The 13741-nt window shown below is 32.5% G+C and overlaps 3 protein-coding genes and 1 pseudogene across 3 annotated transcripts; 2 read left to right on the top strand and 2 right to left on the bottom strand.

The window, feature by feature from the left end:
- Window positions 1-302: 302 nt before the first annotated feature.
- LOC145751179 (uncharacterized) lies at window positions 303-2504 on the bottom strand. The gene is made up of 6 exons (XM_082567279.1): window positions 2289-2504; window positions 1482-1716; window positions 1196-1389; window positions 926-1072; window positions 622-863; window positions 303-494 (listed from the first exon to the last, which is right to left on the bottom strand). Exons 1-6 carry the CDS (start codon window positions 2467-2469, stop codon window positions 348-350), a joined length of 1146 nt encoding a protein of 381 aa, XP_082423405.1. The 5' UTR covers window positions 2470-2504; the 3' UTR covers window positions 303-347.
- A 2275-nt stretch (window positions 2505-4779) lies between these two features.
- LOC145750626 (uncharacterized) lies at window positions 4780-7070 on the bottom strand. Its single transcript, XM_082566700.1, has 6 exons — window positions 6837-7070; window positions 6040-6274; window positions 5771-5964; window positions 5495-5641; window positions 5191-5432; window positions 4780-5063 (listed from the first exon to the last, which is right to left on the bottom strand). Exons 1-6 carry the CDS (start codon window positions 7015-7017, stop codon window positions 4917-4919), a joined length of 1146 nt encoding a protein of 381 aa, XP_082422826.1. The 5' UTR covers window positions 7018-7070; the 3' UTR covers window positions 4780-4916.
- Window positions 7071-9130: 2060 nt separating this feature from the next.
- On the top strand, window positions 9131-9700 carry LOC145749843 (protein SPEC3 pseudogene; annotated as a pseudogene).
- Window positions 9701-10053: 353 nt separating this feature from the next.
- On the top strand, window positions 10054-13670 carry LOC145749842 (Ig-like V-type domain-containing protein FAM187A). Its single transcript, XM_082565714.1, has 7 exons — window positions 10054-10283; window positions 10476-10591; window positions 11428-11561; window positions 12092-12174; window positions 12369-12514; window positions 12819-13050; window positions 13466-13670. Exons 1-7 carry the CDS (start codon window positions 10054-10056, stop codon window positions 13668-13670), a joined length of 1146 nt encoding a protein of 381 aa, XP_082421840.1.
- Window positions 13671-13741: the final 71 nt, after the last annotated feature.

Here is a 13741-nt window from a genome sequence, read left to right as displayed (position 1 = left end):
TATTAATTTTAACATGTTTTAGGTGCAAAAATGTATCAGCAGTTTTTACTAATAGCTACTAACTATTGTTAATCAAAGTGTCAACATTTAAAATGTTCTTGCTCAACTTAAAAAATTTATATAAAAGATAGTTTACTATTCCTAAACTACGTGATTTCAATTATATTTATATTGCAGAAAGTTTGCCTTACTAAAATTTTATCTGTGATATTATGTTCTACATAATGGTATATTAATGAATCAGGTTTAAACACCGAATTTTTTTATTGGGTACAACTTAGATATATATATATATTGCTTAGCCTACTTGCCTAATTTATTTTTAACGAATAATTATACGTTTATTTTTATTCTTCATCAGTATCTTCCCCATCGGATTCCTCTTCTTCATCCGAGTCCTCGTCATCATCCTCGCATCTACCCTCGGTGAAAACGATGTTGTCTATCGCCATGTCTCCTCTGAAGCCTAAACCTCGAGTCCCAATAAATGAAATCTATAAAAAATATTACTCATTAACACGCTTGGTGGATATAACAACGAACCCAAACTTTCTAGCTATCTCGACTGACAAAACAGGTAAATTTTTGCTAAAGAAAGGGTATATAACCAGTTGTTTTTACCTTGATTGGTTCGTCGGTTTCGATAGTACTCGTAACAGTTTCCCATTCTGGATTTGACTCCGTAACGTCAAGAAGAGTTGTGTCACCAGCTACGACTTGAAGTCGGTGATTTTGAGCGGTGGTTACACGGAAATGGTAAGCAAAACTAAAACAAAAGCAGCCTACGATGTCTTGGTTTGTTTCTAAGATAGCGGTGTCGCCTGTCCTCTTCGGAAACGATGTTTCAAAGTAGAGATAATAACCTGATTTAAAGTAGTTGATTAAAAGTGTTTGTAAACTAAAGTATTTGTAAACAAATACTTACTCCCAGCTCCTTCGAAACCATCGTTAGGGCCGGTTCCATACGAGGAAGTAATCCCAGTGTTATGTGTCCAAAGTGAGCCTGCTACATTAGTCCAGCCACCAAGTTCGTTTGGGTCCATTACAAAAGTCGTACTATTGTAAGTTCCATCTTTATAGCATTTATAAGTGATTTAAAACATAAAAAATATACAAAAATGTGCTTGTTTATTAAGTTTAATAAACTGAGTTCATTTTTACAACTAATAATATAAATTTTATTAACAAAAAATACCTTGAAGAACTGTTGGAAAAACGCATTCTGGTGCCGTTGTATTTTCAGTTTCTGTTTCCTCCTCAACCTCCATTTCTATTTTTTCCTCTTCTTCTTCTGGAGTTACTGCTGGTGGGTCTGGACTCGGCTCAACGCAGGTTAAATCTTGAGTAATATTTTCTTGTATATCGGCCAAACGTTCGACTATGGTCGCCCTTAAAAAAAATACAATCTACATTTAAAGAATATATATCAAAAATATATAATAATAATAGTGTAGAATAGGAAAGTCTTTAAATAAACTTACCTTAGAACATAATTAGAAGATCCACAACTTGATGGTGCCGTCCACAAAAATATATTAGCTCCTGGAAATTTATGACGATCATCGCTGTGGGCTAAAGCGTTCTCACTACCATTAGCACAATTGAGTGTTCGAAAACCGTTTTCAACTGCTACGAATTGTCCAGTGGCAGCAATCGAACTAATTTCTCTTACTTGAATAAACAATCCCCTGTAGCTTGTGCTACCAGTAACGGTGACTTAATAAAAAACAATAATAAATAAATTGCAAGGAAACCTCTTTACATTAAACAAATAATAAAATGGCAAAATTTTGGTTTAAATCTAAAACAGGTTTTTTAATAACTGGTAAACTATTACGAAAACAATTAAAATGCCGTTTTGTTAAAGCAAAGATTGCACAAGTCGTTAAAAGCAATTGGTAGTAAAGACAAAAGAAAAATTTTCTTTACCGTTGAGTTCTATTTATTATCAGAACATTATTTAAATAACCAGCACCGTGGTGTAGTGGTCACTTCCTACAACACTTCCTGCACTACATTTCGTCCTGAGTTCGATGCCCAGTAATCTCATGCTGTGGCGCCCTTTAGTAAGAAGCCACAAACGGTATGAACTCCTGCTAAGCCAGCACTTAATCAGCAGCCTTACTATCGGGTAATTATAATCTATAATACCCCAAACTGCCACAGAACTCGAGGCTGGGTCGGGGAAACTGATGTTACTTTATGTTAAGGTCGCACATTCGACCATTTTTCATCGAGGATAAAAATATATACAAAAAACGCACGATTTCAAAATAAATTAAACTTACTCATTAACGTATCACCGGGGCTGAATGTTGTTACGTCCGCTTGAATCCCAAAGCCTAAATTTCTTGAAGCAACTCCATGATCTGGATGCATAGAAGTACATGTACTCGTTGGTGGGCCATCTGGATAACCACTAACCAACGCACCAATCAATAAAGTTGAAAAAATCAACACAGACTTCATATTTAAATTGTTACTCCCAAAATATTTTCAAATAAGAATTCTTTAAATGAAGTAATCTTGGTTTTAAAATAATAATTTTAACCTATTTTTAAAGATATGTCGAGTAACGTGTTTGCAATAACAATTTTTTAAAAAAGGGGAGTTTTAAACTTTTGGTTAGCTTAATACTTCTTTAAAGTACTCTTGCTTAATATATTTAAATAAATCTAAACTGTTCAACGATAGCTTTCTAAAGCAACTGTTGTCAACATTTTAAACTGCCTCTGTATATAAACTCAAATTGTTATAAGTTTTTGTTTATCTGCCAATGTGTTGACGGAAAAATCACTGACAATAAACAATTGCAGGGCAATATAACTTGGCAACGCGATGCCGAAGGGCTAGGTTAGCATTACGGTCGTTCCGTTAAGCGCTATACTCTTAAAAAATCTAAGATTATTTTTAAACGATATAACATTGGAATTAATCTGCCTAGCGGCGTAAGATGATTAATAATGGAAAAATTAGACCTAAGGTTATACCTTACGCTTGTCAGACGGGTTGTTAAACATTAAAGTTTTATTTGTGTTTAGTTGTTGGTTAAATTATCCCCAAAAAAAAACAAAGTTAACAAAACTGCAATATTAAAGAGATAGTTCGGTCGTAGAGTATCTTTTTTAATTATGTTGAAATTTTTCCAACTTGCACGAGGATACCATTATTTTAAAAATTGATCAAGTAGTTTGTAAGATATCGGGATTTGAAGGTAAATATTGTAAATAGGGAAAGTCCCAACGCTCGCGAGTCACGTGACCCACGACGTCATCGTTGTAAGATCGTATGCTGGCAGACATAGGAAAATGACCTCATTTTGTCCTCTCTGACCCGTTTGTTGTACTTTTTTTAAATTTTTTTCGCAGAAAACAAACTTAACATAAAAAACAATATTTAGCCATATAAGACATTTTTTACTTTTAAAGTATTTTTAATTAGGTAAGCTGTATTTGAAAAATTCTAACAAATTAAGGTTATGTTGTTAATTTTGGAAATTTACAAGCCAGAAACGGCCAAAATTGGCTGACAAACACTTACAATAAACAGACAGGTCAACTGAGTGTTACTGAAGCAAAGTTTACCTGTTGGAACAGTAAGTTTTGCTTAAAACTTAATATATCCGACAATTTTGTTGGGTATCATATAAAAATAGTTCTGATCACAAAACGTCACATGGGTTAAGACACATAAAGTATATAATACATCAATAAACTATAAACTAAATATTCTGGTAAACATCTTTTATGTAGTTTTTTAATTAAAATTTCCAAACAATTTTTAATATAACGTACAATATACGTAAGTACTTGTACCCCTGGCAACAAATATAAGTGTTTGCTCCCTTTCTTACCTTTAGTTTGTGTTTAACACTTGTAAAAGTATAACTAGAATAATTGTTGTAGTATAACCAAAATAAAAGTATATCGTCAATATACGCTAATTTGAACAACTTGACAATATATTAGTTAACAACAATGAAGTGATTTTATTTTAAACAAAACTAAGACTGTGTTAACGGTAAACTTTGCTCAAATAAGACTTAGTTGACCTGTCCTTTTCTTGCAAGAGTTTGTAAGCATTTTTGGCTGGTAAATTTTCAAAATTAACAGCATAGCCATAACTTGTTAAAATTTTTTAAATACGGCCTACCCAATTAAAAATACTTAAAAAGTAACAACTGTCTTTTATGATATGGATAAATTTTGCTTTTCATGCTAAGTTTGTTTTTTGCAAAAAAATTTAAAAAAAAAGTACAACAAACGGCTCAGAGAGGGCAAAATAAGGTTATTTTTTATGTCTGCCAGGAAAGTCACGTGACTCGCGAGCGTAGGGATTTTCTCTATTTACAATATTTACCTTCAAATTACGATATCTCAAAAACTACTTGACCAATTTTTAAAATAATGGTATCCTCGTGCAAGTTGGAAAAATTCCAACATAATTAAAAAGTAAACTCTGCGACCGAACCATCTCTTTAGGAAATCCTTTTAAATTATCAAAGCATGATTATATATAATGGTTAAGTTATAAAACAGCAATTTTTTCTAAAAATGCAAAAAGAATGTTTTGTGGTAACTAATATTTGCAATTTTTTAAAAGAGCCAGAAATTAAATTATCACACTTAAAAACATTATAACACAAACTTACTTTAAACCTAATACGTTTTAGAAAGCTTTTTTGGTGTTTCACATTTACATCATTACTAATCTTAAACTACGTGATTTCAATTATATTTATATTGCAGAAAGTTTGCCTTACTAAAATTTTATCTGTGATGTGTTCTACATAATGGTATATTAATAAATCAGTTTTAAACACCGAAATTTTTTTATTGGGTACAACTTAGATATATATATATTGCTTAGCCTACTTGCCTAATTTATTTTTTTAATCATTATTTATACGTTTATTTTTATTTTTCATCAGTATCTTCCCCATCGGATTCCTCTTCTTCATCCGAGTTCTCGTCATCATCCTCGCATCTACCCTCGGTGAAAACGATGTTGTCTATCGCCATGTCTCCTCTGAAGCCTAAACCTCGAGTCCCAATAAATGAAATCTATAAAAAATATTACTCATTAACACGCTTGGTGGATATAACAACGAACCCAAACTTTCTAGCTATCTCGACTGACAAAACAGGTAAATTTTTGCTAAAGAAAGGGTATATAACCAGTTGTTTTTACCTTGATTGGTTCGTCGGTTTCGATAGTACTCGTAACAGTTTCCCATTCTGGATTTGACTCCGTAACGTCAAGAAGAGTTGTGTCACCAGCTACGACTTGAAGTCGGTGATTTTGAGCGGTGGTTACACGGAAATGGTAAGCAAAACTAAAACAAAAGCAGCCTACGATGTCTTGGTTCGTTTCTAAGATGGCAGTGTCGCCCGTCGTCTTCGGAGACGATGTTTCAAAGTAGAGATAATAACCTGATTTAAAGTAGTTGATTAAAAGTGTTTGTAAACTAAAGTATTTGTAAACAAATACTTACTCCCAGCTCCTTCAAAACCATCGTTAGGGCCGGTTCCAAACGAAGGAGTAATCCCAGTGTTATGTGTCCAAAGTGAGCCTGCTACGTTTGTCCAGCCACCAAGTTCGTTTGCGTCCATTACAAAAGTCGTACTATTGTAAGTTCCATCTTTATAGCATTTATAAGTGATTTAAAACATAAAAAATATACATAAATGTGCGTGTTTATTAAGTTTAATAAACTGAGTATAAGTTCATTTTTACAACTAATAAGATATGTTTTATTAACAAAAAATACCTTGAAGAACTGTTGGAAAAACGCATTCCGGTGCCGTTGTATTTTCAGTTTCTGTTTCTTCCTCAATCTCCATTTCTATTTCTTCCTCTTCTTCTTCTGGAGTTACTGCTGGTGGGTCTGGACTCGACTCAACGCAGGTTAAATCTTGAGTAGTACCTACTTGTATATCGGCAAAAAGTTCGACTATCGTCGCCCTTAAAAAAAGAAAATCTACATTTAAAAAATACATAATAATAGTGTAGAATAGGAAAGTCTCTAAATTAACTTACCTTAGAACATAATTAGAGGATCCACAACTTGATGGCGCAGTCCACAAAAATATATTAGCTCCTGGACTTTTGTCAGCTCGATTGCTGTGGGCTAAAGCGTTCTCATTACCATTAGCACAATTGAGTGTTTGAAAACCGCTGTCCACTGCTACGAATTGTCCAGTGGCAGCAGTCGAACCCATTTCTCGTACTTGAATAAACAACCCTCTGTAGTCTCTGGCACCAGTAACGGTGACTAAATAAAGACAATAATAAATAAATTGCAAGGAACCTCTTTACCTTGAACAAATAATAAAATGGCAGAATTTTGGTTTAAATCTAAAAACAGTTTTTTTAATAACTGGTAAACTATTACGAAAACAATTAAAATGCCGTTTTATTAAAGCAAAGATTGCACAAGTTGTTAAAAGCAATTGGTAGTAACGACAAGTCTCTTTACTGTTGAGTTCTATTTATTATTAAAATATTATTTAAATAATCGTTATCGTGGTATGGTGGTCGGAGCACTTCCTACACTACATTAGGTCCTTGGTTCGATCCCCAGTAATATCATGCTGTGGCTCCCTTTAGTAAGAAGCCACAAACGGTATGAACTCCTGCTAAGCCAGCACTTAATCAGCAGCCTTATTATCGGGTAATTATAATATATAATACCCCAAACTGCCACAGACAACTCGAGGCTGGGTCGGGGAAACTGATGTTACTTTATGTTAAGGTCGCACATTCGACCATTTTTCATCGAGGGTAAAGATATATACAAAAAACTTTTTTGTGATTTCAAAATAAATTAAACTCACTTATTAACGTATCACCGGGGCTGAATGTTGTTACGTCCGCCTGAATCCCAAAGCCTAAACTTCTTGGAGGAACTCCATGGCTTGGTCGCATAGAAGTACATACACTCGTTGGTGGGCCACTTGGATAACCACTAACTAACGCACCAATTAATAAAGTTGAAAAAATCAACACAGACTTCATATTTAAATTTTTTCTCCCAAAATATTTTCAAATAAGAATTCTTCAAACGAAGCAATCTTGGTTTAAAAATAATAACTTTTAGCTATTTTTAATAATATGTCGAGTAACGTGTTTGCAATAACATTTTTTTAAAAAAGGAAGAGTTTTAAACTATTAGTTAGCTTAATACTTCTTTAAAGTAATCCTGCTTTTTTAATACATTCAAATATATCTAAACTGTATAACGATAGCTTTCTAAAGCAACTGTTGTCAACATTTTAAACTGTCCCTGTATATATACTTAAATTGTTATAAGTTTGTGTCTGTCTGGTAATATGTTGGCGGAAAAATCACTGAAAATAAACCATTGCAGCGCAATATAACTTGCCAACGCAACGCCGAAGGGCTAGATTAGCATTACGGTCGTTCCATTGAGCGCAAATCTCAAAAAATCTAATATTATTTTTAAACGATATAACATTGTAATTAATCTGCCTGGCGGCGTAAAATGATTAATAATGAAAAAATTAGACCTTGGGTTATACCTTACGCTTGTCAAACGGGTTGTACAACATTAAAGTTTTATTTGTGTTTACTTGTTGGTTAAATCTTCCCAAAAAAAACAATGTTTATTAAACTGCAATATAAAGAATTCCTTTGTTTTATCAAAGCATGATTATATATAATGATTAAATCTTATTAGTATTTCTTTTTGTTTTTTGGAAGTGCAAAAAGATTGTTTTGCAGAAACTTTAATATTTGCAATTTTAAAACTAACATAAATTGAATTGTCGCACTTAAAACATTATAACACAAAGTTACTTTAAACCTAATACGTTTTAGAAAGCTTTTTTTGGGGTTTCACATTTACATCATTACGAAACTAGAAAAAAATTAATATACATTTTCCGATCAACATTGAAACCTTAATCACACGATTTTAAACTTGAAATTACAGTTTCGTGTTTTTGGTTAGGTTTGATAAAGTCTGTAAATTCCCATATACCCTTAGGAGTAAACTCAGAATGTCAATACGTTAAACTCGTGATATTTATTTTTGTTTTTTAATCTGGTGCTTGTAGTTTAAACATTCGCCAGAACATTAACGACAAAAAAAAACAATCAATTACGTCATAGTGACGTACGTGAAAAAAACAATTTATGAAAACTGACAAAATAATAAAAATTATCATTTAATATGCTTTATCAAGATGTTAGATTAAAATACCACAAACTAAATTTTAAATTTAGTTATTAGATCATTCAAAAGTTTGTTATGAACAGATATATGTTCAAAAGTCAATAAAAGCACTCGTGATGTAACTTTTCCTGCACTCACGCGCTCTGTAAATTATTAAATTCGTTTAATAAAAACTGTAAGCGATCCAAAAAAGCAAACATATAAAATCGGGCGAACAACATTATTTTAAGATATAGGAATATCAACTTTGAGATTGTTATTGTACCAAAAGATAGAATAAACTGCAAAACAAAATGAATGTAGATAACCAACACATACTACCGAAGTATGAGATAGCAGCTCAAGAAAGAAATTATCCGCGGCATATTCCTGAAAACGTAAGTAGAGCAAACATTCAACTAAAAAGACAAAAACTCTTTTTATAAATTTGTCCAAAATAAAACCATGAACTGAATAAAAATTACTGAACTTAGATAGTTCGGCTACGCTGACATTTAGTCTAGCATTGATATGGTAAACAAATGAATATAATTCCATTAAAAAAATTGGCAATTTGCGCTTAAACGACTAAGCCACATTTCAACTCTTAAATATTCATATTTTAATATGTAAATAATAATTACTGCTTTCTTAATTAAAAAGATAAATAAATTTCTTAATAATAATACCACTAAACCTAAGTTAAAACCATTAAATTGCTTAGGTCATTTTCGTTTATTTTTAAATAAGCAAAGAGGCGGATTTTAATTCTAACTACTAAGAAAAGAATTAATTAACAAGAAACAAATCTATAAAATTAGTATATTTTAGGCAGCACAACCACCATGTACTTGTCAGGTAAATTACCCCCATCCTAGCTTTACACCTAACCAGGCAGATATGGATGAAGAAGAAGTGGAAGAAGTAGATTGTGTAGTTGGGAAAATACCGGCCATGCCTATGTGGTGTGCCATCACTCTCTTAATCGTCAACTGTCTTTTTCCAGGACTGGGTGAGTTTTACTTAACAAGTATGTGACAAACAAGCATGTGTTCACATAATTCTTTTGGTTTAGTTGTGAATTAAAATATCTATTTCCTATACATCATTGCAACTTGTTAATTTGCAGGTACAGTAATGTCTGCCTTTACTGTAGGCTGCTGTAATAGCAGAACTAAAGGTGCTGGCAAGGTTGTGAAATCATTTTGCGTCAACTTTTACATTGGGTGGCTACAAATGATAACTGTCTTTTTCTTTCTGTTCGGTTGGGTCTGGGCAATATATTGGGGGGTTCATTTTGTGAGATTGGCAGGTAAGCAAATGTTAAAATAAACATGATATTTCCTTTATTTGAAGTATATTGTGGTAAACATATAAGAATTACAATAATTTAAAAGGTATCAATGCAATATACTTTCTGTTTTTACAGCAAAAAGAAACTCGAAATTAATTTCAGTGTACGCTCCAAGCCAAACAGTAAACGTACCTCATTCACATTCCAACCCGGGCTATAATGTTCCATAAATATTTAAACGGATCTAATAAGTGTTTTAAATCCAATAATATGTTTTAAATCTTTGTAAATAATTTTAAAGTAAAGTTGTATAACTAAAAGTGTAAATGTTATTAATTATGAATTTATTTGTATTCTTTTATTTAACATTCGTTCTGTTGACATTTTATAAGTATAAATTCGTCATTAAACCTTTTTAAATGATGTAACAAAGGCTATTTGCTTTCTACAGGACATTTTTTCTACAGGGCATCAGACTTAAAAGTACAAAATATGCCAGCTACATAAAGTTAAAAGAATAAGTACGAGTACGAGAATGGCGTTAAGTATGTTAAAACTAGTTTTATTTTATAAGATTATAAAGATGTTATATATTGAAGCTGCAATTAAACTGTTAGTAATATCAGTATTGGTGAATAAGTCAGAGTGTTCTCTTAAAAGTTTTCTAGGGCTGTTGGATTCAAGTAATGTAACAGCAACTTATAAAGACTTTTTTATTGGTGACAAATTGTCAATAAAATGTGTTTCAAGAAGAACCCTAATTCCTGGTAATAATACTAAAGATGAAACTGATTTACACTGGGTGTTTTATAAGTAAGTTTGTCAGTTTGTAAAAAATACGCAGGCAGAAAATAACAGTTTGTACAAATTTGTAAGCTTCTATAGCTTTGTAGCAGCAGCCATTTAAATTTTGGTCGTTACAACCCTATCAAATGCTTTAAATAAATGGTTAAAAAACACATTAACATGTTATATAAATACAGATTTTTAACTTTTTTCTAATAGTAATAAAGGAAAGAGCACAAAATACAACTCAACTGCAATTATGAGCGACATTATTATAGAAGATAGTCCACATATAATCAAACTACATATTCCCTATTTAACAGTAGCTCATTCAGGTAAAAAGGCCTAAAAAATTTTGTTATTGGTAGACCTTAATAGGACCTACATAGGTACTGCTATTTAAAAAATCTAATCCTATCTGCTAGTTATTTACCCATTCAGTTGCACAGCGACATGTACAGCTATAACGTGTACATTCTTTAAAAAAACATCGGAATATCGTATACAACACATTTGAATTAGGGCCAAAAAACAACGATTTTAAACCAGCAGTTAATAACTATACCTATCTAGCAATACGTAAGGGTTTACCGAAAATACAAAATATTAAACAAGACATTATATATCTTTTTAGCTTTTAAAATTAGCTGCAAAATACGAAGTAAAACTATTTGGCCTGTCTTATTTGTTTATTTTTTTTCTTACTCATCTTTGCAAAACGACTGCCTTTAAAAAACGTTTTTCGTACGATCTGACTACTCTTTTGCGAAATTTGTGCTTTCTACTTTCCTAAGTTAATTGTTTATAATACATAACACAAACTTAAGCTAAATAAGACAATCTTTTACAAGCTATCTTAAAACCGTAAAATAACATGTATATAAATAGTAAACAAGAACGAACGACCGGTAGTATTACAAAAACGTGATATAAAACAACAACTTTCATTCACTGTTCCTCATATTTTCCTCAAAAGGCTTTGAGTGGCTTAATAGGCTAAACTAAATAATAGAAATTGATTTTATTAATTTTTATATGGAATAAGTTATTTAGGTTATGTAAAAAAAAAATTTTTTAGTAGGCTATGTTTTACACAGTAATATTTAAACATTCCAATAAATTTGTAAATTTTTTTTTAATTATAAAACTAATTTGTTCCTTGTTTTAAAAGGACGATACGACTGCACTAAAAAGATTAACCACAAACATAAACATGCGATCGGGTCTTGGAAGATCCAAGTACATGATGTTGACACCATGCATTATGTGCTGTTAGGTCGCGGCCAGACGACATACGAAGACACGGTAACCTTTATTTGCATTTTTTTTGATATACTACAAAGCAGAAATAAATGGCTTTAACAAAACAGTTTAAACTGAATTTTCCGTAGAAACGACTTTAGTGAATGCTAAACGGTGTTAAAATTTGTATGCAAGCGCATAGATACATTACGGTAGCATTTCATACTACATTTTTTAATTTTTTTTTTGTATATGTCTTTATCCTCGATGTGGGAAAGTCGAATGCGCGATTTAAACATAGAGTAACATTAGTTACTCCGACCCAGTCTCGAGTTGCCTGTGGCAGTTTGGGATATCATAGATTATAATTGCCCAATAATTATGCTGCTGATTAAGTGCTGGCTTAGCAGGAGTTCATACCGTTTATAGCGCCTTACTCAAGGGCTACAGCATGTGATCAGTGGGGATTGAACCTACAACCTCATGTGTGGTGTAGCAAGTGTTCCTACCACTACACCACGCTGCCGGTATGATACTGTTCTATGGTATACATTTTGTTTATATTAATCATTTTAACATTTATGTTTTACTAGGAAGTTGACGAGTTTAAAGTCGGTATGCAGTGGTCAAATTGGACAGCGTGTGATGGATGTGGCGGTCTTGGAGAAAGGCGAAAGTAAAACGTTAAAAAATATCAAGCTAATTAAACCCATATTATTTTAAAGTTCCCAAATAGAAACTATATAAAATAAAGAGCAGCATAGACCTTATTATTAAAAAAAACAATAAAAATCTGCAAATAATTAATTTTGTATTGACTTTTTTGCCAAGTTTTGTTTTTTTATCGACTTTTTTTTTTTTTTTTGCCAGGTTTGGTTTTTGTTATGTCACGTGGTCACTTGGTAAAGAACAATGTCAATCTAAACAAGTTCCCTCATTACTTAAACCGGTTGCTCGTGGAAGAAGGGAAGAAATCGTTGTGGAAGTTTGTTATGATCAATGCGAAGAAGAAGAAAGTAAGTGCAAATGCTAATACCATTATTTTATTTTTTTTAGTTATCCCTGCCTGAAAAAAGCCGACGTTACAGCTTAGACGTAAAGTGGCTTTAACAATCTTGAATATTATTGATCTAGTGATAAAACCCAACTAATTATTCTCAAAAAAAAGTTTTGTTTAGGCCTCTTACAAGGTAAAATCCGTTTGAATCGAACCCAGTATTGACTAGTGATGCCAAACGGTTTTTAACAATGACCTACAGCCGTTTTTAGTTTGCCTGTTTTAGTAATCACGCAGAATTATGTGATAAAAATTGTTGACAGCCCCAGTATTTATTCAAAATGAGCGAGTTGAAGTCACGAACGGCGCAAACTTGAAACTTTATTGCGGTGAGAAAATTCACCCGTATTCAACAGTAAGGTGGATGAGAGGTTTCGAAGTCTTGAAACGAACTGATGTTAGCATGGGTTTGTACAGTGTCCAAGCTTATTACGTGGCAAAAAACAACAGCTTATGGATCCATGATATCGACAAGCCAGAAGGTGGAATAATAAAGTAAAAAAAGGGATTTTATTTAAAAATTTACCATTGTTTTCCATATGCCCGATGAGGGATGGGTTATTTGATATTTTTATCGAATAAGGTTGTGTTAATAAGAACCTGTTTGAGATATCCGTAAATGTCGGGCTCAAGGGCAAATAATATGACATTGGTGCGGTTCGAACCCCAAACCTTATGGTGTGTTTGAGCTATCCGTAAACGTCGGGCTCAAGGGCGAATAGTGTGACGTTGGTGCGACTCGAATTCGAAACCTTTCGGCTCGTAGTCCAACGCCATGACCGGTTCGCCAGACTACCGGGAAAAAAATAACATTTTAATTTTGGCAGTTAAGTGTTGGAAAATCAACTTGTGCTAATTAATTAGTAAACATATCTCTACTACATACAAGTTTTTTATATTATTTTACCAGAGTGTCATGTGTTATTGACCGTTCAAGGCGAATGGATTTCGATATTGCAGTTGAACCTGTCGTGGTGGTTGGAGTTACAAGTTTTATTGAACATCTTTACTGGATTGGACTCACAAGCTCTTTGCAAGCCACGGGTTTTATAGTAATAATGGCAACAATAACAGCATACAAAAGCGTGCGTGACCAAATCACTGTAGACATTTAAACCTGATATGTACATGCTTGGAAGAAAATGTAAATCTAAGTGTTGTTTAAATCACATTTGTTGGACGACTT

Source organism: Corella eumyota, chromosome 4 (assembly GCF_963082875.1).
Source record: "Corella eumyota chromosome 4, kaCorEumy4.1, whole genome shotgun sequence".
NCBI lineage: Eukaryota > Metazoa > Chordata > Ascidiacea > Phlebobranchia > Corellidae > Corella > Corella eumyota.
The sequence above is the reverse complement of the archived record's forward strand: the minus strand, read 5'-3'. Positions and strand labels throughout refer to the sequence as shown.

What these genes read in the sequence shown, in the direction of transcription:
- LOC145750626 (XM_082566700.1), bottom strand. Translation starts at nt 7,017, where the DNA reads ATGAAGTCTGTGTTGATTTTTTCAACTTTATTAATTGGTGCGTTAGTT. An exon ending in CCCCGGTGATACGTTAATAA is followed by an intron (nt 6,275 to 6,836) that starts GTGAGTTTAATT and finishes GTCTTTATTTAG; the next exon opens with TCACCGTTACTGGTGCCAGA. An exon ending in AAACCGACGAACCAATCAAG is followed by an intron (nt 5,064 to 5,190) that starts GTAAAAACAACT and finishes TATTTTTTATAG; the next exon opens with ATTTCATTTATTGGGACTCG.
- LOC145751179 (XM_082567279.1), bottom strand. Translation starts at nt 2,469, where the DNA reads ATGAAGTCTGTGTTGATTTTTTCAACTTTATTGATTGGTGCGTTGGTT. An exon ending in TCTTCTAATTATGTTCTAAG is followed by an intron (nt 1,390 to 1,481) that starts GTAAGTTTATTT and finishes ATTTTTTTTAAG; the next exon opens with GGCGACCATAGTCGAACGTT. An exon ending in AAACCGACGAACCAATCAAG is followed by an intron (nt 495 to 621) that starts GTAAAAACAACT and finishes TATTTTTTATAG; the next exon opens with ATTTCATTTATTGGGACTCG.
- LOC145749842 (XM_082565714.1), top strand. Translation starts at nt 10,054, where the DNA reads ATGTTATATATTGAAGCTGCAATTAAACTGTTAGTAATATCAGTATTG. An exon ending in AGACGACATACGAAGACACG is followed by an intron (nt 11,562 to 12,091) that starts GTAACCTTTATT and finishes ATGTTTTACTAG; the next exon opens with GAAGTTGACGAGTTTAAAGT. An exon ending in GGTCTTGGAGAAAGGCGAAA is followed by an intron (nt 12,175 to 12,368) that starts GTAAAACGTTAA and finishes TTTTTTTGCCAG; the next exon opens with GTTTGGTTTTTGTTATGTCA.